The sequence below is a fragment of the Natator depressus genome, chromosome 2 (genome assembly GCF_965152275.1).
Source record: "Natator depressus isolate rNatDep1 chromosome 2, rNatDep2.hap1, whole genome shotgun sequence".
NCBI classification, from domain to species: domain Eukaryota; kingdom Metazoa; phylum Chordata; order Testudines; family Cheloniidae; genus Natator; species Natator depressus.
Window position 1 is genome coordinate 116,169,075 of NC_134235.1, and position 26,452 is coordinate 116,195,526.

Sequence of the window (26,452 nt, forward strand, 5' to 3'; positions counted from 1 at the left end):
CTACAGTACTTGTATTAGGTGAATTGAAAAATACTATTTCTTTTGTTTTTTTACAGTGCAAATACTTGTAATAAAAATCATTATAAAGTGAGCACTGTTCACTTTGTATTCTGTGTTGTAATTGAAATCAATATATTTGAAAATGTAGAAAACATTCAAAAATATTTAAACAAACGGTATTCTATTATCGCTTAACAGTGCGATTAATTGCAATTAATTTTTTTACGCGCGATTAATTGCAGTGAATTTTTTTTATTGCTTGAGAGCCCTAATATTTAGTGAATTAAATAACTTTTCTGGTACAATACTATATAATCACTCACTGGAGGTGTAAGGGGCTGATCCTGCATATAGTTATATACACAGTTAATTTTAGGCATGCAAGTAATCCCATTTTCAGCACTTCTAAAAATAAGATGTATTTGTATATAATATATATGCCTAAATGTGACTTAACTTTAGGAATCTAAGTTTGAAATTTTTGGCATTGGATCATTTTTCATAAGCAGGCAGTAACATGCACACAAGTTTTCTTGTGAAATGTATGTTCTCAATTGCTTTGAGCACTTTAATTAAACTGGGAAGGAGAGGGAGGGGGTGGGGCTGTGTAACTGAAGGAGAGAAAAGTGAATTGTACAAATGAAAAATCAAAAGGGCCCAAACCTGTGAGATGCTGAATGCCCCATAGGAATGAGGACACTCAGCACCAGGCCTGAAATATAAGAGAATTTCAGTCTGTATGGTACCAGGCTCCTTCAAGTTGATTTCAGCAAGAGTTGGGAGAACACAGCAATGGGCAAAAATCGGTCACAGTCTGTATTGTAATGAAAAAAATACAATTAAACAAATAGTGTTCAAAAAGTGCTTCGGCTGCTATATTTAGAAACAACACAAGGCTGACATCTTAAAAATGAGTGTGATGCACAGTTGCCTTCACTTCCTTAGGATATGTGCTGAGTTTTTTTTTTTTTCCTGGGTTACCACAGCAACTATTAGAAAATAAAATGCCTTCTCTTCTTGTTTTGTTTTTACATTGAAGAACTTGGGAGACCACCATGTACTGGAACAAGAGAAGAGATGACAAAAGCCCTCTTTCAACAAAAAGAACTGTGTTAAGTTCTTCCCTCAGTACAAAAGTTCACATCAATCCCTTTTCCTTGAAAACACATTGACTATTCCTAACAGCTAATAACGAATACAGAAGAGAGGTCTTGTCTGTCAGTGATAACAGAATCTTTTTGTGGTGAGCCAAGGAGAAGTGGGTGGGCCTTTACCACACACTGCACTGTCCGCTGTGGTAGCAATGTGTGAAATGTGTATGTAGATTGCTGAGTTGCTTATCTGGTTTACTTCTATTTGTGAGACTTAGGCCCAATCCTGCTTTTTTATGGAGGTCAGTTTGTTGGCAATTTAATTTGACTGGGGCAGGATCCAGTTCAATCTTAAGGAATTTGGGCATTATTAGTCCAGATTTTTAAAAAAATCAATATAATCTTTAATAAAAAGCAACTTGGGGAAATATGGTTCAGTTGTGGTTTGCTTTTTTCTCTGATGTTCTCTTGTGCTTTAAAATGGATTCAACACAGCTGTACTGATAAAGAAGTTGAGTCAACAGAGTGTGGGCAGTTTGTGTGTGTGTCCCTAGGAAAAGGATTAAAATTCTTCTGTTGTGTGTCTTGAAGCATCAGAATGATGTAGTGACTTATCAGCAATACCTACCAACAAGTTTAAAATTGAGAGGGTTTTGCTTACTCAAGGCTTCATGTAGTTTACAAAGTGTCAACCATCTTTTTCACCTGTTCTTTATTTAAAGGGTTTTAAAATTCAGCAATATCTGCAATAAAGATAAACAACAATGCAATCTGCAGTACCTTTCATATGAAAAAGCTACACAACCATCCCCCCCACACTGATTCAGCTGCAATGCCCTCAGAGTAGCTATCCCTCCATTCCTATAGGTTTCTGTTCCACAGCTCTGGTAACTCCTTGTATCTGCCCTCCGCTTGCATCCTCAGCTGTTGGTTTGTTGGCTGCAATCCTGGTCTGAGGAACCTTAGGAGTTTATCACATCAGCAAACCAGCTCTAAATGTGCTACTGAGTACAGTAGCAAGTTAATGTGGGAACCTTAGGTCTTCCAAAGAAAGCACCTCTCTCCTTGCCACTGTAGGATCCAGGGAAAGTGCCCACCCTTCCCTCACTGCACTTCTGCTCTGTCAGAGCTGGTGAGCTGCAAGCAAGCAGAACTCCCTTGCCAAAGACCAAAAATTCTTCATCGAGGTGCAGGTACTCCCAACCAAACACTTCTGGTTTTGTGCCTTCATTTACTTTGGGTCTGGGAAGTACCACTTACTATTCAGATTCACAGATGTTTCAAACAACTAGAACAAACACACACACCCCTCTCTCCCTTATCATAGGCACCTCTCTAGTTTTGGCAGATAGCTCTCTTGCCTGATAGCCCTTACAGTCTCCCAGCTATCCAGTAGGATGGAATAGCCCCAGCATTGATTCCTCCTGAATGAGATCTGCTTAGGGTGGGGGTGAAGCAAACTGTACTGAATGTTTGCAAGAACGCGCGCAATGCTTTTGCAGGCTCAGTCAGGGGTGCTGCTGGCCCTCGGGGGCAAAGAGGTAAGGCCAGATTGGTGGAAAGCACCAGCGAGCTTGCTAGGTTTCCCCCGGCTTTGCCTCCGTAATCCCGAACTACGTATGTGCTTCTAGTCTCGCTCTTTCCTCAGTAACACGCCACGAGTGCAGGTCCTGCTGTAGCTAATCTTGCGTGGGAGGGGGAGGCTGGATGTGGCAGGCACTCCCGCTGCGAAAGGCAGCTCACCAGAGCAGCGGGTTCTGCCTTTTAAACCACGTGCAGGCTGGAAGCGGGCGCTGAGAGGCCGCGAATGCAGCAGCCAGAGCCTGGGGCTGGGGGGAACGGCCTCTTCTCAGCCGCTGGGGCTGGAAGAAAAACTTCTCGGGTCAGTGGGAGGGAGGGAGAGAAATTCCTCGTCCGCTCCGTGGCTGTCTGTGAGATCACCCAGAGGCGCAGGCCCCTGTCCCTGGGCTGGGACCCTGCTCGGCGCTGAGGATGGGGCGGGGGCTGGCTACGGGCTCTCCGCCGCTGCTGCTGCTGCGGAGGGGGAGCCTGGCAAGCGCAGCCCAGGAGGAGGCTCCGCTGGCCGGGGCTTTTCACTGACCCCTCCCCAGCGAGCCGGATCAGCAGCGCCACCGAGCAGGGGGGAGCTGCCCCGGCCGGAGCGCGCAGAGCAGCCGCCCAGGCGGGGCGATCGCGTTGCAATAACCCTGCCCTCGAGTCCCTTTGCGAGAGAAGGCAGCGAGGGGCTTCAGCCTCTGCCTGCTGCAGGGCCGCGGGAGAGACAAAACTTCTCCGCTGCCCCCGAGGAGCCAGCCGCCGGGAGCCTCCGACCAGCCATCCCCAGGGAAGCGGGCGGGAAGCATCCCGCCCCCGCTGTCCATCCCCCGCGGGATCCGGAGAGAGGAAGCCAAGGCCGGGGGAGCGGAGCCCGAGCGGAACTCGCGACCCTCCCCCGCGCTGAGTCCCGGGGCGCGGAGGAGTCGGCCGGAGGGACGGGGGGTGGGTGTCTGCCTGGAGGGGCCTCCTCGATCTGCTGCGTGGGGAAAGGGCCCGGGCGAAGCCAGAGCTGAGTGTGCAGGGAGTCCCGGGATCGGGCTGCAAAGGGCGCTGCCTCCTGGCCCGGCCCGAGCTGCCCCCCTTGGCCAAGCTGGGAGACAGAGGGAGCTGTTTGTGTCGTTACCCCGGCGCTCTGCAAAGTGCAAGAAACTCGGGAAAAGTTCCTGCCCGTCGGGGTCCCCGCGCCGTGCCGCTGCCCGCCGGGCGTGTGACACGCAGCACAGCTGCAGCGGGAGGAGGGCAGGGCTGGAACCTCCCTCCAGCGCAGGAGGAGACTCAACCCGTGCTTTTTGCGGATCGCACCCCCCCCCTTGATTTGCAACCCTCCCCCCAGCCACCCGCCGGTTCCCCAGCAGCTGGAGGAGGCTGCTCCCCGCCGGGGTATGTGCGGGCAGCGGCAGGATGGCCTCGGCCGTGTTTGAGGGCACCTCTCTGGTGAACATGTACGTGAGGGGCTGCTGGGTGAACGGCATCCGGAGACTCATCATCAATCGGCGCGGGGACGAGGAGGAGTTCTTCGAGATCCGCACCGAGTGGTCGGACAGGAACGTTCTCTACTTGCACCGGAGCTACTCGGACCTGGGTCGCCTCTTCAAGAGGCTGCTGGACTCCTTCCCGGAGGATCGCCCCGAGCTGTCACAGTCCCCCCTGCTCCAAGGTTTGGGCAGCTTCTGGCTTCCTTCCTATTGCCTAAGACCCTGCTCCTGGCTCGGGGCGTATGTGGGTACACACCCCGGAGAGGGTGGGGAGAGGTAACTCAGTTGCTGGGGAGAGTCAGGCTCTGTTGTTGGCTGTGTGGGTTTGAGTGGCTTTCCCGGAGCGATTGAAGGGCGGCAGAACTGAGGTGGGGAGGAAAGGGTTAAACGCCAGCTAACGGGCTGGATTCTCCACTGTGTGAGTTACAGCCTTGACCCGTGCCTGTGAAATACCGCTTGGTTCAGTCAGACTGGTGACCCTTCAGACAAGGCAGTGGAGAGAATCTGCGCTAGAGGTTTGGCCCGGATTGCTGGGAAACCGAACTCAGTCATCACACGCACAGGTCCCAAATTCGGATGCACCCTGTGGACGTCATTGTAGAGAGAGTTCTTAGAACCCTGTCCCACCCCGCTCTGGGTCCAAGTGATCCTAATTGACATAATCTATGTTTACTGCTCCATCCACACTGATTTAACACCTCCCCACCCTTGCCCAAGACACTTTGAGGGATGCGGGGGCTTTTCGGGGGGGGGGGGGAGTGGGATGGGGGAAGCACTGGTGTTGAAAAGTGAGCAAATGTGTATTTCCCATTTGTAAGCACAGTCGGTAAAGCAGACTTACAGGGCTAATAATAGAGGGAAAAGTCCAGACTTTGTGTATATTTTCCCATGAGAACATGGAAGTTTGCTGCTGCTGTCTCTCTTTAACCATCCTATGCTGAGCCCCAGTGCAGGGTGATGGAGAGTTAAATTCTGAGGGTTGATTCTCTGCTCCTTTGTACCAGTGTAGTTCTACTGACTTCAATGGGGTTACTTCTGATTCTGACCTGTGTGAGAAAAGACATGGTCCTTGCGGTTGGAGGTAGCATCACAGAGTTTTCCCCAAGCTAAGGTGGTAAAAAAATCATTTTTTTCTAGAGTAATTCAAAGTGAAATATGTCTTGCAGGCTCTGTCAGTCAGTCAGGTCTCCTGCTTTCTTTACTCCTGCCAGGCAGGTCTCCATCTATTTGTGTTGTCATTTTGTCCTGTTAAAAATATCTGGAATATATTCTTCTCCCCCCCACTTCCCTGATTCCTGTGCTATATCCTAGGTTCATGGGAAATCGCTTCTCTTTCTGTTTCTGAAAATGTAGAGTTGCTCATTTTAGTTCATCTTGTTTCCTCTCCTCATCCTTTCTCAGCTAATGCTGAGGGAGGAAGGAATGCTACCTGACAGTTTAGGCACTGAGTGCCCCCTGCAGTCAACTGGGGAACCTTGCTGTGTAAAATCTGAAAACCCTTGAGCTGGCTGCCAATTCTAAGGCCTGCTGATTTGGGTACTCAACTTAACGTACTTTGGGCCCGATTTTCAGTGGTGCTGAGCACCTATAGGCCCTACTGACTTGAGCTGGAGCTGCGGGTACTCAGCACCTCTAAAAATCAGGCCCTAGCTGTATCAAGTGAGGCCCTCCAAATCAGTGATCACTCTTGCAAAATATTAGGCCTTAATTACATGTTTCAGAGGCCCCATTTGTGCTTTTTCACTCGCACTGGAATACTGATGCCCCTACTTGGTCATCCCACATAGCATGAACTATAACTGATGAATAGTAAGGGAAGAGTAAACCTCCTTAGCACATCAGGAGAGTTAATTCCTGTGCAAGGCCTGGGTCCGGCAGCCCTCACTTCTGTGAGCAATCTTTCCCATATAAATTGTCACCCTTATTTCAGTAGGCTTCCACAGTGAATGATATGCATGAGGAAGGGGTGGAAGAATTAAGCCCTAATACCACAGTCATTGAGAGCTTCTATCTCCCTACATTATTTTTAATGCTGACAATTCTATGATTTGGGGGTTAAGATCTTTTAAATCTCAAGAACTGTACTTTCTTTGGCTAATGATGGAAACTATTTACAGTGAATAGGATTACCATACGTCTGTATTTTCCTGGACATGTCCGGCTTTTTGGTTTTTAAATCGCCGTCCGGGAGGAATTTTTAAATATCTAAAAACGTCCGGGATTTTGCCATTATTATTTTTCCCCAAAGAAGAGTTGATCATTCAAGAAAGAGTGAATGTTGATCACTCGAGAGAGTGCCCGCTTTTCCCCCCTAGCTCCCAGCGCTTGTGCCGTGAAACAGTTGTTTCGTGCAGCTGGGAGGGAGGAGGGGGAACACGGTGGGCTCAGGGGAGGAGGCAGGGCGGGGGCGGGGATTTGGGGAAGGGGTCCAATGGGGCAGGGAGGGGGCGGAGTTGGGGCGGGGACTTTGGGGAAGGGGTTGGAATGGGGCGGGGAAGGGGTGGAGTTGGGGTGGGCCCAGGGGGCGGGGGGTGCAAGCAAATAGCCCCACCCCCACCCCCCAGAATGTCCTCTTTTTTGAATGTTCAAATATGGTAACCCTAACAGTGAAACATGGGAATGTGATAAAATCAAAGTCCTGAATTGTTTCTGAGTATTTGTAGTATGTAGCTGATAATTCCAGTTATAGTGAACCCACTTCTTAAAATGAAATTCTGTGAAAAATGACTTTGCGGTAATGAAGTATCACTGCATTTCTCTGTACAGTCTGTATTTCATATTTATTCACCAGGACTTGTGCATATCTGGCCACACATACAGTCAAATCTTCTTTAACTAAATGATGCTTTGGATATAAGCAGGGGATTTTATAATGTATTTGGTACACATAGGGGGTAGGACCCCATTTTAGATACACTTTTTGGATCTCAGGTTTCTGCATGTAGCATTTTAAAGAAGAATCACATTTTTCCATAATTTTCAATATATTTCACCCAGTAGAAAGTCACACAGTTTCTAGGCATTAGCACTGAGTCAGATATACTGTTGATCCTAGCTTTTCCAAAAGTGTCAGGCAGAGTATTATTTGCATCTTTAACCTTTATGGAAGCAGTGAAAGCATTGTGAGTCAAATTTGCATTGCATAGCAGGAACTGGAAATACTTTTGGTTACCATAGGTACATTTAAGTAGCATCAGAAGAATTAGATTATCCTATCATTTATATACATTTTGTCAAATTACGTTATATGAAAGTTAAGGGATATTTTCAAGAAGCAGACACCTAAAATTTGAGCTAAAATAGTTTGATCTTAAAAATGGTTATTAATTTTGTAGGCTAAAATTTTTTTCCACTTTTCAGTTGCAGAAATTTTAGAAAGAGATGGTAGACCACTCCTTTTGTGGGACTGTAATTACTTGTGGGTTCAAAACAAAGCTAACATTCTGTGCTGGTATGTTCCTTTTTGCACAGTACCAGCAAATTTTAGTGAATCCCCCTCCCAATCCACTATTTCCAGAACTGCACAGCATTAATGATGCTTATGCAAAAATAAGGTAATGGGAAAAAAACAGACCCATGTTGGCTACTGTTGCTCTAGGAATACTAAAAAAAGAGGTGGAGAGAATACTGGAGAAATACATATTTGAAATCTTTAAGAGGGGATTGCAAGCTGATTGTGGCTTGTTTGAGATTGGAGTTCTGCAGCTCAGGGCCTGTTTACACTTGCAGATTTGCAGCAGCAAAGGTGGAGCTGCTGCAGTGCTTAGTGAAGTTGATACCTATATCAGCATAGGTACTCCACTTCCGCAAGAGGCGGTAGCTATATTGACAGGAAAATCCACACACCTGAGCAACATAGTTGTACTGACACAAATTTGAAGTGTAGACCAAAGCTCAGTGTTTTGCCTTCTGAAGTTTGTTACATGTAAATCTATTTCAGTCAGAAGAAATACCATTGATCCTTGCAAAGGGCATATGTGCAAATGAACTGATCTGATATAAATGCATGCTTCTATACTGCAACAAGGATTCCCTAGAAAGTCTTGATTATGTGTTTGGTATCACTGTACTTGCTACTGGGAGATCTCCTTTCATTGGGGGTCAGGCTATAATATTACACCAAGCCTGCTTTTCATTATGAACTTTGCAGCGTTTGGACCTGATCCTACAAAACCCCATATTTCATGTGAGCAGACATTCATCATGCAGATAGTTCAGTTGAAGTCAGTGGGTCTCTTTATAAGAGTAACTGTTTGCATAAGTATTTTAAGGCTTGAGCCCTGTTCTAATATCCATACTAAAGGAATTAAGTCCCTACATTAAACTAAGATCACTATAAGTTTCTATAAACTTAGAGTCCTCTTGCAGGATCCTGAGCACTTCCTAGTGGTGCTCAATACCCTGAGCATCTGTATTCATATATCTTAACTTTTCCAGTGACTTTATGCCCTGAAGTAAAAATTTTGACTGAAAAAGCAAATAGAGAGTAGTATTAATTTTTATTTCTTTAGACCAGAGTTTCCATGAAAACATAAATGTTCTTGCCACTTTAATGTGAACTGAGGGTTATCAGAAGCTTGCAAAGATCAGACTTTATGAGCCATGTGATACCCTTAAGCGGTGTGGTACCTGCATAGGAAGCAGGGAATTTAATCAGGTTCCTCTCATGCAGTTTCCTCTGTATTCGTCTGTTGTGTGGAAGACAGGGGGATGGTTCCCCTCCATCCACAGAAGAAAGGCAGGGTCTGGTCCAAAAGGCTCACAGGATCCACCAAGGGCACAAGACCATGTACGTGTTCCAGTGGAATTGCATTGGCATGGTCTCCCCTGATTGCAACTATGCCAGGACAGGGACATTCTCACCATAGGGATTAGAGGGCGTGTCACATTTTATTAGCCACCAGCTTTATTTCATTTCATATGCCCCGGCAGTTCCCAGAGAAAGTGTGTGGGGGGAGGGAGGGGAATGCTGCTATGGAGCTAGCTCTCGCCCGCAGACACTGCCCCCCTCTCCCAGCTACCATTGGTGCGAGGAGCCCCGTGTCCCACCCCACCTAGGAGCCGAACCTGCTGGTGGCTGCTTCTGGGGTGCAGAGGTGTCAGAACAGGTAGAGACTAGCCTGCCTTAGCCAGGCAGCACCGCTGATGGGACTTTTAATGGCCCAGTCGGCAGTGCAGACCAGAACCACCGCGACCCAGTGCCTTACATGCCGCGACCCAGTACTGGGTCGCGATACGCAGTTTGAAAGCCACTGCTCTAGGCACATGCACAAACAACACAGTATAAAAGTACAGACTGGCTCAATAAGTGCAATCATAACATTCACAGACATACACAGTACTTTACAATTCTAGTCATTACCACTCTGCTTACATCTATGCAAAATTATCTCCTCTGTAAAAATTGGTGAGGAAGACTGTGAAAAGGGTTGAGGCACTGACATAAAAATGACCAATTCACTCTAAAGAGATCCAGAAATAATTGTAGTAGATCAAATTAATAAAGTAAAATAGAGAAAATGAGGTACAAATCTGGTATAGAATGAACGAGAAGTGGCTACTGCCTGCAAAATAATATTGAGTAGTTCTGTAGTAAGACTTTTCTTCAAGCACAATCCTTCACCCATTAAGTCAAAGGCAAACCTCCCACTGAATTCAGCGAGTGCAGAACCAGCCCCTAGTGCTTCGTGGTCAATCTAAAATTTTTCTCATAAACACAATGCCACTGAAGCCAGTGATAAATTTATCCTTTTGAGTGTTTATGTGTTTTCTGGGAATCCTAATGGAGTGAAACTGTAACACTTTTATATACTCTAGTGCTGTTTTCATAGGGCCAAATTCTGCTTCCAGAAACTCTGCCCTCACAGACTTCAGTGGGGAGGGCAGAATTTGATCCTGATATTTATAAACTCTTAACATGTGCTAATAGCTTTATGAATGTTCATGTTCCCAGTGTAGAGACACATGGACGGTAAGCATGAAGGTTCAAATGCACTGCCAGAATGGCCATTCACATTACGACTGTGTACATGTGCATACACACAGACACATACCCCTTCACTTTCTCTATCCAGCACTCATTCGTTTCCTCCCTGTAATCAGCACCCCTTACGTCCTATAAGTATTGTTTGTTCTAATAGCACAAATTGAAAAACTCACATTTGTAATGATTTGTTTCCAGTTCAAATGTAGTGCCTGAACCTACACACACACTCTGAGTACACACAGTCTCTTCTGTCTCATAGGGCTGTTCTGCTGTATTTCTCTTTTCAGATTGCTTGTCTTCCGGCTGCTTCCTCCCCCACCCCTGCCCTATCTAGTCTGATTTTTCTCTTCCTTTCTTCGTCAATCTTTCCCAGGCTGTTTATCCCCCTCATGTCTCACTTTGCTTGGCCTACTTTCTGTTTCCTCTCTTCCTCCTCACGTGTTTCTCTGTCCTTCACGAGAATGTTGGTGTCACTAATAATTAATTAGCTGTGGCATATCAGAGCTCTCCCATCGTCCTCCACATTATCTCCTGACACAGAACTTCTGTTTCATGCTGGATCATCTCTGCCTTCCTTCCCTGTTACATCAGGCCAGAAGCAGGAGTGAATGGAAAAGAGATGCTCAGCTGCTTCTGTGTCACATCTGCAGTGCACCAGGAAGGACTGAGGGCTGCATGATCTGGATTACACACACTAGCAGACTGTCACATTTTGCTGCACTTTCTGAACACAATAGGTTACGGGTAATGTGTGCTCTCTTATACACTGTTTACAAGACCATCTGGGAGTTTAATGTATGTGTGAAGGGAGCTCTACAGAGGCAATTTAGCATTTTCCAAAGACAGCAGCTGTTACAGTACTGTGACAATACGGATAAATACACTGCATCTATTGTGCCCCATTTCACTGTTGACAATGTCAATAGTTCATTAACAGAGTTTGTTCAGAACTTCAGTCTGGTGGACAAAAGGGAACAGATTTTCATTTTCAGGCTTCTAGCAATGTAGTCCAACTGAAATTCAGTTTTTTTATTTGCCTTAATGGCCTTTAGATTCAGCTCTTCCAGGATGGCATTGGTTGCATACTATTGCTAAGGACCTTCTGTGAAAGGACACATTTTTTCATTTTCTTCTCAGTCTCCTTTACATCCGATGAAGTGAGCTGTAGCTCACGAAAGCTTATGCTCAAATAAATTGGTTAGTCTCTAAGGTGCCACAAGTACTCCTTTTCTTTTTGCGGATACAGATTAACACGGCTGCTACTCTGAAACAAGTTTTACTTGGTTATACGTAAATCCATTGAAACCGGCTGATGTTCACCAAATCGTTCAACAGCATGGTCCAGTGATGGCAAAAATTAATGGTTCATCTGTAATGTTATAAGATTAATAAAACTTGCTACTTTCATAATAAAGCCATCCAAAAATCTGGAGTACATGATGAATTAATGAAATTTGTCAGTTTGGGGGTTTTTTGGTCCATGTTCCATGCTGAGTTTCTGAGTTTGTATGAATTCAGTGCTAAAAGTGATAGCAGAGACTTCCATTTTAATGCCATTTTCCTTCCTTCCTTTAATGACGTGTTCCTTTCATTTCCTCTTCCTTCGGTCAGTTTTGCCCACTTCATTTTGTCTTTTGTGTTCTGTCTTATACCAAGTATCTTATCTGACACCCTGTCTGCAAGATCACTGGGGCTGGGACTATTCTCTTTGCTTGTGACAGTGAAGTCCTGAGCACCTAGACTGGTGTTTGTAGGCACTATCATAATAATGATAATGTTGGTATGAATGTATGTAAAAAGCCAGTGAGTTGAGAGACCAGACTTCTCTGCCTTTAACCTCCTTGGGCTGTACATGTGTGCATAAACGGTTATGTTAAATATAGAATGAAACAAAAAAAAAACTTTTTTACTCTTTAATTCCTGTTTTGGGGAATTTGTCAGGCTGTTGTTTGAAAGGAATACTGTTAGGTGCTGTAACTTATCTCTGCATAGTCTGAGCTATAGATCTTAAAATAAGAAACCTGTTGTATCAGGATTCAATTTGTGCACGAAGGCCCAGATTTTTACAGGTATTTATCTGCCTAAAGATGAAAATTTTGAAAATCTCACTAAGGACCTAACTCTCACTGCATAATGCTAAATACCTTTACAAATCTGGCCCTAATGCCCCCAGACAAGAGCTCTGTTCAGAATGTAACCAATTTAAAACAATGGTTTTTTTCATACTGCCAACATCCAGCTCCCAGCACAGCTTGCCAGCTCCTCCCCAGTAAACATGCCCAGAATGAGCAATGTTGGTGACATCACATGAAAATGAAATCCGTGGAGCGCAGAGGTGACCTCTAAAACCTGGATTATTCTCTCCAGAATTAATGCATGGACTGAACCCTCCATGTGTGGATTTCCCCATCCCCCTGAGAATAGTGGGGAAGAGTGCCGCCTTTGTGACACCATCCCCAGCCCCATGCAAGGATAGCGTGGCAGAATTGAAGACTAGGTGTCACAGGGGAGGTGCTGCTCTCATAAGAACATAGGACAACATTTCTCAAATGCAGCCAGTTTCGCAAATGCAGCCATCATGGCTGCATGCGGCCACCAGGGTCTTTTTGTGCAGCCACAACAGCCTCCTGGGTGGTGACGGGGAAGAGGGGACGCATCGGCCCCTCCCCCTCCCTCCTTGTTGCTCCTGGATGCGCCACCCTGCACCGCCTCTGGAGAGAGGTGGGGTACAATGCTGCAGGAGCAAGGGAGTCCTTGACCACCATCGCCTCTGGCCCCTGCTGCCTCCCCCTTTGGCCTCCCCATCCAGGGCTTAATGGGTCCTGGGTCTTGCTGAGAAAAATGATATTAACAAACATGCAAATATCACTTTTCACAGCAGACTTACTAGCTATCTGTGAAAAGTGATACTTGTATGTTTATTAATATCACTTATCGCTTTTCATAGCCTCCCAGGTAGCTACTAAGTGTGCTGTGATATTAACAAATATACAAGTATTCACAGCAAGCCCCAGGACCCTCTATGCCCTGGATGGGAAGGGGGGGGCGAAAGGGGAGACCACATTATTTTATATAATTATGTGTATATAATGTCTTCTGCAGTTTCCACAGTATGCATCCGATGAAGTGAGCTGTAGCTCACGAAAGCTCATGCTCAAATAAATTGGTTAGTCTCTAAGGTGCCACAAGTACTCCTTTTCTTTTTGCGAATACAGACTAACACGGCTGTTACTCTGAAACCACATTATTTTTGTTACTGAGTCTGCCAAAAAAACCCTACAAATATACATTACAATGATTTGGATGTGAATCTGTGCATATTTAATTGTTTTTCCTAAAGTTAATTAAGTATTTTAGGGGGAAAGTGTAAGTGTGGCCACAGTGAGAGGTGGTGGCCGCATTGTGAGGCCACCAAAAATTTGTTGCGAGAACCCCTGGTAGGATTTCCCATGCTGAATCAGACCAGCTGTCCATTTAGTCCAGGATCCGGTCTGCAACAGTGGCCAGAACCAGCTGCTTCAGTGGATGGTGTAAAAAATCTGCAGTAGGCCAGTGTGGGATAATCTGCCCTCCACATAGGTTTCATCCTGATCTCTAAAATTAGAGATTATTTTAAACCCTGAAGCATGAAGTTTAATATCCCTTCCAGCATTTTTATTATCTTTAATTATGACAACTCTGGCTATTTTTGGTTATCCATATAAATTCCCAATCTGCCCCACCTGCCTTTTTTTTAAATCTTGATATGTTCTTGGCCTCAATTATTTCCTATGACAATCAGTTTCACAGCTTAATTGCTTCTTGTGTGAAAATGTATTGCCTTTTATCCGTTTTGAATTTCCTACCTTTTAATGTCTTTGAATGTCCCTTTGTTCTTGTATCATCCCTGCAGATCCTGTATAATTCTGTGCAGAAATGGGGAGGAGGGGTGGAAATAACAGCTGTAGACTGTCTTATCTTTCTCTGAGGCTGCTAATGCATGCCCTGCAGGTGGGGAGGAGCGCTCGAGTCTCTTGCTGGGCCATGCTTTCTGAGGTTAGGGGGAAGAGTAGAGTAGCAGCCAGCAGTCATCTCTGCAAGACAGCTCCTGTGTCTATGCAAAAGACTTTCTGTAGAGATTTGTAAGATCTAATTGCCCTTTATGCAATTGGGAGGGGGCTCTACCTCTAAAATTTGTGGTTCCTCAATCCCTTTCCATAAAGGAAAACTTTGCCAGGTGTACTTCATAGGATTGTCCACCTCTTCGTTTACCTTGCTCCCTCCTGTGGGTTTTCCCATGGGAGATGGCAGTCTGGGTCGAGGAGAGGTACAATCTGATTTATTTTTTCATATACGCTGTGGGATATAATACAGTAACTCCGCACTTAACGTCCTCTTGCTTAATGTTGTTTCGATCTTATGTCCCTGCTCAATTACAGAACATGCTCCATTTAAAGTTGTGCAATACTTCGCTATAACGTCGTTTGGCTGTCTGCTTTGTCCACAGCTGGCAGCTGCCCTATCAGCTCCCTTACGCCCCCACCCACAGCACCTCCCGCCTGCTGGCAGACCCCGCAGATCAGTGCCTTCCCCCTCCTCCCCCCGCCTCCTGCCTGCAGCAATCAGCTGGCTTGCGGTGTTCAGGAGAGAGAGGGGAGGAGCGAGGACTCAGCGCGCAGGCTTCCCCTCCCTCCTCTGCCTCCCGAACTCCGCAAACCAGCTGATTGCTGCAGGCAGGAGGGAGGGGGGAGGCTGCATGCTAAATCCTCGCTCCTCTCCCCACCCTCCTGTCCCCTGAACATCACAAGCCAGCTGATTGCCGCGGGCAGGAGGGAGGGGGGAGGAGCGAGGACACGGCGTGCCCCCCTCCCTCCGCTGCCTCCTGCCTGCGGCAATCAGCTGGTTTGCGGTGTTCAGGAGGCAGGGGAGGGAGGGGGAGCCTGCGCACCGTGTCCTCGCTCCTCCCTCCTGAACGCCACAAGCCAGCTGATTGCTGTGGGCAGGAGGCAGGGGAGGGAGGGAGAAGGAGTGAGGACGTGGCGTGCGGAGTAAAGGGGGAGAGGGGAAGAAGAGGCGGGTTAAGGGTGGGTGCTTGGGGGAAGGGGTGGAGTGAGCGGGCCGAGGGTTGAGCTCCCCGTCCCTGGTGCTTGCAGAGTAGGGGAAGCTGCCACTGCTGCTGCGCAACGTGCTTCTCCTAGCCTACAGCACCTTCAGCCTCCTTGCCTGCCTCATTGTCTCCAGCGCCAGGGCTGTGCCTGCGTGGGGTAAGGCGGGGGCACCTCCCAACTATAGTACTGTACTGTATGGCAAAAAAAAATGTCCCTGGAACCTAACCCCCCTATTTACATTCATTCCTATGGGGAAATTGGATTCACTTAACATCGTTTCGCTTAAAGTCGCATTTTTCAGGAACATAACTACAACGTTAAGTGGGGAGTTACTGTATGTAATAGTAATCACAGTACAACATCTCACACACTTTGCAGAAAGCGTACACTTGCTTTGACTTCCGTGCTCCAGTAAGGTTCCATGGTTAGTGAGTTAAACTTAAGAGCGGAAGGGGAGGATCTCTATGCCAGTCCCTTCGCCCCTTACCCATGTGTTAGTCCCATTAGAGTCAATAGGGGTAATCTTGCGAGTAAGATAAACAGGATTTGGGACCTGTCTGAGACAATGCCAACTTAAACATAGCTACATTTTTGGAAAAGCAAAGACCTATTCATGGCATTATCGAGGGATGGTGTGTGAGACTTATAGCTCTTATGTATGTATCTAGCTATTTTGCCTTGGAAGTCAATCAGTCTTTTTATAAGTGACTCATTATGTACATTTCTCATCAACGCTGTGTGTGATATAGTGAGCTATGCACCATTGAGTGAAATTCCTCCCCCAACCCCCATCAGTTAAAAAACATGCAAATGAATCAAATAAGTGCTTTGCTACGTATGTGTGTTACATAAAAGTTCAGCAGTGTGCAAGATTAGGTGTATGGACATTAAAACATAATTATTCACATTTCAGTAACATTTGTATATAACTGAAGGTTTTGTGGTGGGGAGAAGAAGCCCATGGAAACCCATGGAAATCCAGTTTAGCTTAAGAACGATAAAGATGGGTGTTTACAGCGTTTAAATCACTTGAATTGATAGTTATTTGTCCAAGCATAGTACACATAATAAGACAGCACAGTAAAGTTTCCAGGGAGGATCCAGCACATGCTTTCAATTAGAAGTCAGACTGCAGCAGAAGAAAAGGAGTGTGAGCAACATTTCTCCGTGACCTCACTGGGATATTTCCCAGCTCTCAGCTAACCTACGTATGCATGACTGAACAAGTGAAAAATAGTACAGTTGGGTTCCAAGCTACAAGGCATATTCTTCTGATTTATTTTCCTTTATTTAAGGACTTCAGTCTGAACAAGGTTTCCAAGTCTGTGTTAGCAATGTAAATGGAGGACTTGGGTGAAATCCTGCAACCCTCTCGGCCAAAAGTTACTCCGACTGAAGCTGGCGAAATTGGTCATATGAATAAGGAGTCTTTGCCTGGGTAAGGGTTGTAGAATTTGCCCTTTTATCCTGCAGCCCTCATTCTTCTAAGTTCTCCCACTGACATTAATCCAGGTGCTTGTGTGAGTAAGGGTTGCAGGATTCAGACAAGAGTCTGTTACCAAGCACCGAAAGGGTTTGATTCTGCAAGGTGCTGAGTCCCGCAGCTCCTGCTGACTTCATTGGGTGGGCTGATCCTGCAAACTCTTATGCATGTGAGCAGTCCCATAAATTGCAGGATCGTGGCCTACAGTTACTGAAAGTACTATGGCATGTCTTGTACCTGTTAATTTTTTAAATTATATAATGTGTGCAAATATTACAAATGAAATTATGCTGGCTTCAGTTTACATGTAAAACCAATTGGGTATTTTCCACGTATTTAGAATCTAGATGCATAAAGCAGAGAGGCCCGTACCGAGCTGAATTCATAGTGACTAATCGTATAAGATCAGCAGCTTCAGGCTGCATGTTTGTAGTCAGTGAGAACGTTCATAGCGATTTATTCATGCATATATAGTTCTTATTCATGCATGTAGGCAAAGTCTGTCCTGGAGCTCTCTCTGTGGCAGTGCAGATTTGCATGATCCTAAAATCAGACTCGTGTGCTAATCATGCAGTCTGACCACAAATTGACACTTGTCAGTCACTGAGAGGAAGCATTATTTTCAGAGGTAACAAGTGACATGGATGGCTCTTGCAGGCTTTCGGTAGAAAAGCAAAAGGGTCGGAGTTTTTGCTCCCTCTCATCACTGTTAATCTCCTTCCTCCCCACTCTGCTTCTTTTCTTCTGTTACGTTGTTTAAGATTTTAATAAAAATGTTTTTATTGTGCTAAAAGCTGTAAAGCTTCTGTTCCAGTTTTCTAGTAGGTTTTTGTTTTTTGTATTTGGTCTGTAGCTGATTCTTTTCCAAGATCTAGAGGTTAGAAACGTACTAGAGGTGAAATCTCTTGCTTATGATGAAAAATCTTGGTGGACGCATGGAGCTATAGAACCCCCTACTGGGTGGCCTGTGAAGTGCCAGAGACTAAAAATCTCACCTGCCATTTCTGATGAAAGAATAGGCCATTGTAGACAGAGAGAGCTCTTACCTGGACAGATATGCTTCTCTAAGTACTGATTCCTGCCAGCCATCTCTTTTGGAAGACTAGGAGGTGTGTCAGTGTCTTGAATTTGCAACACTGGAGCCCAATCCTGCAAACCTTTATTTACACAAATAGTCTGTTCTCGTGCAAGTAGTTCCATTGTGTTCAAGGATTTGCACAACGCTTTTATATAATGCTGTATGTCAGGAAAAAAAGATGAATGCCTATGTTAGAAATATTATTGGAGAGAAGCAGATCCTGCTATTGGAAAATCAACAGATGCAAACTTATGTACTTGGTCACGTTAGGCATAGAGATGGAAATAACCTGAGAAAGTTATTATGGAACAAATGGTGGTGGGTCATTATATTGGGGGACGACCAGTAAGGCAATGATGGATGGATGGTATATGGCAGATCACTGAAAGGTCAGCTGCTCAGCCCTTGAAATTAGCGATGGATCATGAAGGCTTTAGAAAATCCTGCTATGATGTCATTAATACATGGATTTACTTACTTACCTACTTATTCATAGTAAAAGCCAGGCAAACACTGCAGTGCCACTTTGCATATAGAATCTTTGGCCCCATGTCAAAGCACAGGTGGGGCTGGCCTGGAATAAACAGCTGGCAAAAGGGGCTACCAAGCAACTAGAAAGACGTAGAACATGAGGCTATATCTATATGTTGGTCCAACTTCTCAATAGCCTTATTCACCTACATTGTGACAAGATGGAATCTCTGTAGGTGCCTATTAGTTACAAAATTCAGAGCTAGATCAAGATTCTGAGCACCCCAGTATTAAGGGCTGTTGGTTTTGCTGTGTCTACTTTCTTTAGGCCCAATCCAACTCCCTTTAAAGTCCATAGAAATACTCACATTGATTTCAGTGGGAGTTGACTCGGGCTCTGGGTAAGGAACCTCTTCCTTCCTTGAGCATGGAAGAAATAGGAGAAATGACAGTGTGCCTAATGGATTTGTATAGAATATAGCAGAATGTGACAACACATCCAACATCCTGTTGCTCCATCCTTGGTAATCCTCTGATCTGCCGTGGATGATGTAAATTTGGGGCCCGTTGCCAGTAGTAGTGCTGTTGAGATAGTCTGTAACTTTTTTTTTTTTAACTAACGCCGTACTTTAAGGACCATTGCCAGCCTAAAGTCACACTTCTGCATAGAAGTTATGTATGTGCCAGTGCTACGAGCAACACCTAAAATAAGGCTATGTACACACTACTACTTACGTCGGTATAACTTATGTCGCTCAGGGATGTGAATAAGCCACCCCCCGTGCGATGTAAGTTACACTGATCTAAGTGCCAGTTTGGACAGTGCTGTGTAGGCCGGAGCGCTTCTCCTGCCAACGTAGCGACTGCCGCTTGCAGGGGCTAGAGTAATTGGAGAGCTCTCTCCTGTCAGATTAGAGTGTCCACACTAGCAGTGCTGCAGCGGCACAGCTGCACCGCTGTAAGCTCTGTAGTGTAGCCACTGCCTAAGATAACAATGCCAGACAGAGATTGGAAGGAAAATGGAGGGGAAATTTTTCTATATTTTTGTCTCCAGTTTGTTAGTTTTGTATGTTTGACAGTCTTGTATGGGTCTTTCACACAGCAACAAGGAGATTAAAACTTTTTTTTTAAAACATGAAAATATAAGTGTAAAACCACAAAAATTGTCAGAGTGCTCACGGGCAGGGTTCTACCTCAAACTATTTTACATATTTTTGTTGTCTGCTTTTAAAAGATTGACTTAGGTTTCAGTTTGCTGGATTTTTTTCTGCAGCAGCCTGTAGGACTTCCTCATTTCCCAGCGATGAGGTCTGTTAGGTTGTGAAAAAAATCTCTCAAGTATTATGATGGAAGCCTCTTATTCTGAGACATTTAAAACTAGAGACAAAGCACTCTAAATATATTGCACCGACTGGATATTAAGATGGTGTAGAGGACCTAACATGTCTTTTTCCATCTTGATCGTTTCTATGGCTGTGTGATAACGTTCATGGTGGATGATTATCATGACAGTTGTAGCAAAATCCCCTTGTCCTGTAGTCTAGCTGTTTACGAATAGGGTTTTGAAAAATCTTCCTTTGACTATTGCTCCTGTACCGTATTATGTTCAAGAAATATGAGACTGCTCTCAAAGAGCTTTGTTTAGCTTGTGTTTGATTCTTTCCTCTTCTCCTGTGTGAGTATTTTCTTTTCTACTCTTCGTTGACAAATGAGGATGGATCATGGCTTCAGAAAGAGGATTTTGGGTTTTTTGATTTAATATCCCTCTCTGTGTTCCAACACAGCAACACTCTGACATGAAGTTAGGGGAGCTACTTCTGGACAATGGGTCATCATCTCCTGAGGTAAAAGATGTGTATCAATTAGGCATGCTGTTTGATGTCTTTCCACATATTCATGAGTAACCTAGATCTGTCTGCCACATATAGACGTCCACATGCATGTTTTGTATTTTCATTCTCGCTTACAATGTGTTTACCTTGTTTCTAGGACTAATCACAATAAAAGAGGCCCGTGATATAGAAGCCAGGCTCAATGAAGTGGAGAAGCTTCTGAAGATTATTATAAATATGCCTTGGAAAGTAAGTATGCTAAGTACCACCTTACTGAACTTCAGACCCGGTGGATAGTAATTTGCCCTCTTCATTTAGATGGGAAGGCATGGGGCTGTTCAAGATCCTGCATGATATCATCCCTCCCTCCCTGTATCTCAACCCTCATAGTCTCCTACCCCTTGTTTCTACCCCTGCTGCCTTTGCTCCTAAGCAGCCCAACTGGTATCCTTCTTTTCCCCAGAAGACCCTGCTTTTCCTAGTGCACCAAACTATCACCCTCTCTCCAGTCAGGTACATCCCTCATTTCAACACAAGTTCTTCTCTGGAGCCTGTCAGAGTTAATCCATCTAAGTCAGTGGTTCTGAACCTATTTACCATTGTGGGCCACATATGCAGCTCTCTATGTGTTATGAGGGCCGCATCCACACAATATATATACACACACTACCTGTATGGTCCTAAGGCTGTCACATGGGCTGCAGCTGTGTGCTGTTTGGACCACAAGCGGCCGGCAGGTTGAGAACCAGTGATCTAAGTAATGTTCTGTTACATAACATTTATTCCAAAGTGACCTGAGCATTGCCATGACTATCATCTCCTTGTCTTTCAGGGTAATATATCTGACCTGCATTGTGTGTTGAATTGAGTGCCCAATCTTGTAATTAGATCCACATGAGCAGACCCCCACTGATTTCAGTGGGGCTCTGTATGGCACAAGGGTCTACCTCTGTGTTTTCTGATTGCAGGATGGGGGCTGTAGATTGTAAGCTCAGTCAAGCAGGGACTGTGTATTTCCCTGTTTTTATTGCACGAGGCACGCTGAAGGTGCTCAAAGAATAATAATAATAGTAATAATGGGTATTATTTGTAGTCTTGCCACTGCTACCCCAGGCTTCTGAATGCCTTCCTTTTAATGTTATCTGGACCCTAGATTCAGTCCCCTTTTTAAATTGGACAAGTCACTTAACCTCTCTGGCCTTTCGGTTTCCCATCTGTACAAAAGGTATTATAATATTTATCTCCATGACAAGGCTATGTTGAGGCTTGATTAATGTATGCAAAACACTTAAAGATCCTTGGGACGATCTTGTGAAAGAGCAATTGCTCTTGAAGTTCAACCACACATGCAGGAGTTGGGAGATATGAGTTGCATTCTTGGTCATGGTACTGGCTTTGCTATATAAATGGGGAAGTCATTGAACATGTGTGCCTCAGTTTCCCCATCAATAAAATGGGGATGATGATACTTTGCTGGGGTACCAAGCGATTTTATTCATTTTAAGTGCTTTGTGTTCTTCAAATGGAATGCAGCATGGAAATACAACGTATTTTTATTTTATATTTTCAGCCAAGGTCCTATGATATGATGGTGTAGCCAATAGACTAGTGGGTCTCAAACTTTTTACTGGTGACCCCTTTCACACAGCAAGCCTCTGAGTGCGACCCCCCTAATAAATTAAACGCACTTTTAAATATATTTACCACCATTATAAATGCTGGAGGCAAGCGGGGTTCGGGGTGGAGGTTGACAGCTCGCGACCCCTCAGGTAATAACCTCGCGACCCCCTGAGGGGTCCCGACCCCCAGTTTGAGAACCCCTGCAATAGACCATGTGCCAGGCGTGATCATTCTGCCTGACAGTCATATTGCTGTATTTCAGTGTCTCAGATACTTACAAAGTGTGTAGTCATGTCTGCTGTGTCAGTGTCTTTACCAAGGAAACTAACTCATGAGCAAACAAAGCGCTCACTGGGGAAGAAAACTACTTGAGTAATTGGCGACCATGGTGACTGATAACCAATGTGAATGGGTGGTCATTTTGAAATCTGCAGATCATGGACCTGGTTGGCTACTTGTTCTTGTGTGGAGCAAGATATACTCCACAGAAGTCAGTGGATTTACACTAGTGAAAAGGAGTGTAAGCGAGAGGAGTTGCAGACTTCATGAGTTTTTTGGCATGTCCAGATGAGTTCAGTGTAAGAGGGTTCCCCCCCACCCTCCCCCACTAGACAAATAAGTTTGTTATAAGGAATATTGACTTTTTTTATGCAAAGTGCCTAGAAAATCACTGATGGACAAGTAACAAAAAACAAAAAAAACCCACCCATGAAGTAATCATAATTTATTAGACAAACCCTGAGAGCACTGGGCATCTGGAATGCCTAATGTAGTCAGTGGGAGTTGTGTGTTGTCAACAGGAATTGCATGTATTCAGCATTTCTCAAGATTTGGCCCAGTAAGAGGTGGGAGGTAGGGGATAACAGGATAAACAAACCAAGCCGTAAGTCTGGGAATTAAACTTTGAAAATATATATTTCTTTGGTTCTTTTTCAGTATTCTAGATCTGAAGTTGTCCTTACCTTCTTTGAAAGATCTCCGTTAGATCAAGTGTTAAAAAATGACAATGTCCATAAAATTCAACCAAGCTTTCAGAGTCCGGTTAAAATATCAGGTAAGAATTATTAGCTCGCTAGAATGCATACAAGAATTATTAAATGAAAATATTTGTCTGTTCTTTCACTCCCCTCCCTCCTCAACATTTCAAAAGAAACGCTTCATCCCTCACTTTCCCCATGCTCTTGCCTTCCAATGTATAGAATATCATAAGGGCAAACACGCTATGGGCATTATACGATCTTCAGATTCTTCTTTGTGCTGCTTGGAGTCCATTAGCCATTCCCTGAGAAGGCCGTGTCCTTGTGCTGTCCATACTGTTGCACTGCAATGGAAGAATTGAAAGGACATGAACTAAATAAAGTATATTTTTATAACATGCAAAATGGTCACATTTTGTACTAAGGGTTTATTTATAAATATTTTAAGAAGGATTAATACATGATGAATAGATGTGAAAGACAGGAGTAATAATCTTACAGATAGTTGTAACTACATCAGTACAGTAGAAGATTTTGTAGATGATTATATGCCATGGTTAGGAGTAATCATTTGTTAGAGTTTATTAACCCTTTATAAATGATTTATAAATGTACCCTTAATATAAAGCATGCCTGAGAAATTTAACAACAAACCCATCTGTATAAACGATGGTGAAGAGCATCAAAGAAATTAAATGAAACACAAGAGCAGACGTAAGTACAGAACAGTGATTCCATGCCCTATTTGGCTTCCATGTACAAATTCAGTCTCCTTCTCAGTGGAGGATTTGTGTGTCTGTCTCTTCAGGTATCTACTTGTATGCTTGGGGAGAGGGGAAGGGCGTGAATACATTTACTGTACGTAATCCTCCTTGACCAGAATGTGAGTCAGGTAGAGGTGGGTATCTTCATTAATCTAAACAAAGAAAAGTGGGTTTTTCCTATATTGATACATGACATGTGCAAATGTATCCCAAGAGGGAGTAAATGCAAACACAGAAAATCAGTCATTTATTCTTTATATAATCTTGCAAAATTTAGCGTGTTCAGGATCTTTTTTTTAGTCATTTTACTGATGTACAGAACAAACTGTGATAAAGACCTCTAGGCCAGTTCTAATGGCAAAGGTATGAATTTATAGACAGATTATGTATAAGCTAATTAGAAATTACATCTACCATTTCTGTGCACAGTTTTTGCATCGGTCATTCACTTAAATGCATGATGTGTTGACTATATGCCATTTATTTTGCTTCTATATACCTGAAAATGTTCTCTGAAAATACACTAAAGAGCATATTCAATGGGACTACTTGCAAAGTAAGTTGCTACTCGGTGTCAATAAGGGTGGCAGACTCTAGCTTTAAGAATATATAATGTGAAACAAAGTGCTCTTAAACAATATACTTTAAAAGAAAGTCTAGGAAAAATTGCAGTTTAAAATACTGGAAATTGACATACTGGGCCTGATTCCCTTGACACTTATACTGGGATAAATCAAGTATAACTCCATTGGAGCTGAACTGGTTAAACACTGGAGAATCAACTTTTTTGTTTTTGTAGAGTTTAAGGCTTGTTTTGTTCTCTGAAGAAAAATGTAGTGAAAGGCAACTACTTAACAACTTGGTCTGTGTGCATCTCTGCACACGTGACATGATGGGTCCAGAAGCAGATGGAATGTGGTCATTAAGCAACAGTCTGGGCACCATTCTGTTGCAGCTCTAAGAGTGCAGTAAGACAGCAGCTACTAGTTCTGCTGCTGTTCCGTCTTACACTGGTGTAAATCAAGCATAACTTTGTGGAAGTCACTGAAGTTACACCAAACTGGTGTGACAAGAAAATGCGGGTCACTGATATTTTTAATGGTTGGTAAAGAATTGTGTGGAGACCACCACCTTAATTCTCATGTATGAATGCTCAAATACAAAGAGTGAAACCTGGACGAGCAGTGAGTAGATTCTGCGTAGAGGAGCTATGGAAACAATGGGACCTGAACAAGAATACGTTTTTAAATCCCAAATTAACTCCTACAGTTTATAGTCACACCTGACTTGATTTGTTTTTTCCTCTCTGTCTGGGTATCCAAAAGCACTCTGTGGTAGTCAGTCTTATGTATTGACTGGCTGTTATAAAGAATTTCAAAACAAAGCCCAGAATCCGCTGTTTAGTTGATACAACCCTAGTCTGAATTTTGCACAGTGAAATGACTGTATTGTTTAGTTGATGGTTCCAGCAGATGGCACTAAAGGTTAACTTCTAAAATGCTTCATACTGCAGGGGTAATGCTGTAATATTCTTAGGTCATGTCAAGGACACTAGGAAAAAACTGTGACATGCTGGGCTTGCTTTACGTTGGATATAATACAACTCTCTAGGTGACTTGTAACCTCTGACTACGCTGCAAAAATATTTTGTAGTCACTAAAAGAAAACCAACTGTGTCCAGCACAGTCCACTCCGGATTAAAATATTTGAACCAAACAAAACTCACCAGATGAAAGCAGAGTCTGATCCTTGAGTTTGCATCTCAGTCTAGTGAACAGTGTTTGACAGGGAGTCATGGCTGAAGTGGGATTCTGGAGGGATTCAGTGTAAAACCGCTCACAGATACATCCTGTTCAACTTGGGTGCAATACAAAATGGACCAGAAGTCAGAGAATAATTTTTCCACATAAACATAGAGGCACATGAGTGTTAGTCTGAATGCAAAAATGTACCTTCATTGTAAAAAATTTAAACCTCAGGTCTTTTCACATCTAAGGTTGGTCGGTATCACAGGGTGGCAAACACTTTGGGTTCAAGATGCAAACCTTTTGTGTCCAGACCCACCCCACCACCCTTTCAACAGCGGGATAGTTCTCTTGTTGTTCCTGCAGATAATGCTGAAAACTAACAAACAGGGCCTGGTTCTCCTCTTAATTTGGTGTATATCAGGAAAAAAATCTATTGAGGTCAGTGGCAGTGTGAAATGAGTGCAAGTGAGAGGAGACTCCAAGGATGTGCCAGCCCCAGTGTACTTTTGCTGCTCCCAGTGAATGAAAGGTGTTCTAATGAACATGGGGCTAAAATCTCTGATGTAAATGGGTAAGAAACCATTAAAGGCAATGCTGCTGTATCCATGTATACCAGTTGCAAATTTGCCCCTGAATTGTAACTTGGTTTCATGCAGAATTTATAAAGTAAATGCAGGTATGTTTCTTCACTCCCTGCCTGAGAGCTTTAACTTTGAAGTTTAGTTAACTTGTTAGATGTAGGAGTGTAAATTAATGATCATAGAATATCAGGGTTGGAAGAGACCTCGGGAGGTCATCTAGTCCAACCCCCTGCTCAAAGCAGGACCAATCCCCAGTTTTTGCCCCAGATCCCTAAATGGCCCCCTCAAGGATTGAACTCACAACCTTGGGTTTAGCAGGCCAATGCTCAAACCACTGAGCTATCCCTCCCCCCAAAGAACACTGAGCCAGGCAGGAGTCGAACCTACAATCTTCTGATCTGTAGTCAGACGCGTTATCCATTGCGCCACTGGCCCTGAATCAAACATCTCTCCCTTTTATCATGTTCTTTCTTCCCTCTTGGCTTAGCCCCCACCCTTCCACTCATTTGAGTTGCAAGTGTTGGGCCTAATCTTGATTGAAGTCAGTGGCATTCAGGCCCAAAAAGTGTAAGCTTGCTGCAGTGAGCTTGCTAAGTATTTATGATATCATAACTTTGTGTATTCACTGAGAGCCGAATCTAGTGCCCCATAAAGTCAATAGGTGTCTGTCCACTGATTTTAATGGGGATTATGTTAGACCCT

At 44.2% G+C, this 26,452-nt stretch overlaps 1 protein-coding gene and 1 non-coding gene across 2 annotated transcripts in view; one reads left to right on the forward strand and one right to left on the reverse strand.

Moving 5' to 3' along the window:
* Nucleotides 1-3,975: 3,975 nt before the first annotated feature.
* PXDC1 (PX domain containing 1) overlaps nucleotides 3,976-26,452 on the forward strand; it is a 31,903-nt gene continuing 9,426 nt past the window's right edge. Inside the window, exons 1-3 of the mRNA XM_074943180.1 lie at nucleotides 3,976-4,305; nucleotides 20,218-20,309; nucleotides 22,617-22,734. Of these exons, the coding sequence (XP_074799281.1) occupies nucleotides 4,050-4,305; nucleotides 20,218-20,309; nucleotides 22,617-22,734 (466 nt within the window). The 5' untranslated portion in view covers nucleotides 3,976-4,049. The remainder of the gene's footprint in view (nucleotides 4,306-20,217; nucleotides 20,310-22,616; nucleotides 22,735-26,452) is intronic.
* On the reverse strand, nucleotides 26,113-26,185 carry TRNAC-ACA (transfer RNA cysteine (anticodon ACA)). Its single transcript has one exon. It is a non-coding gene; the product is annotated as a tRNA-Cys (tRNA).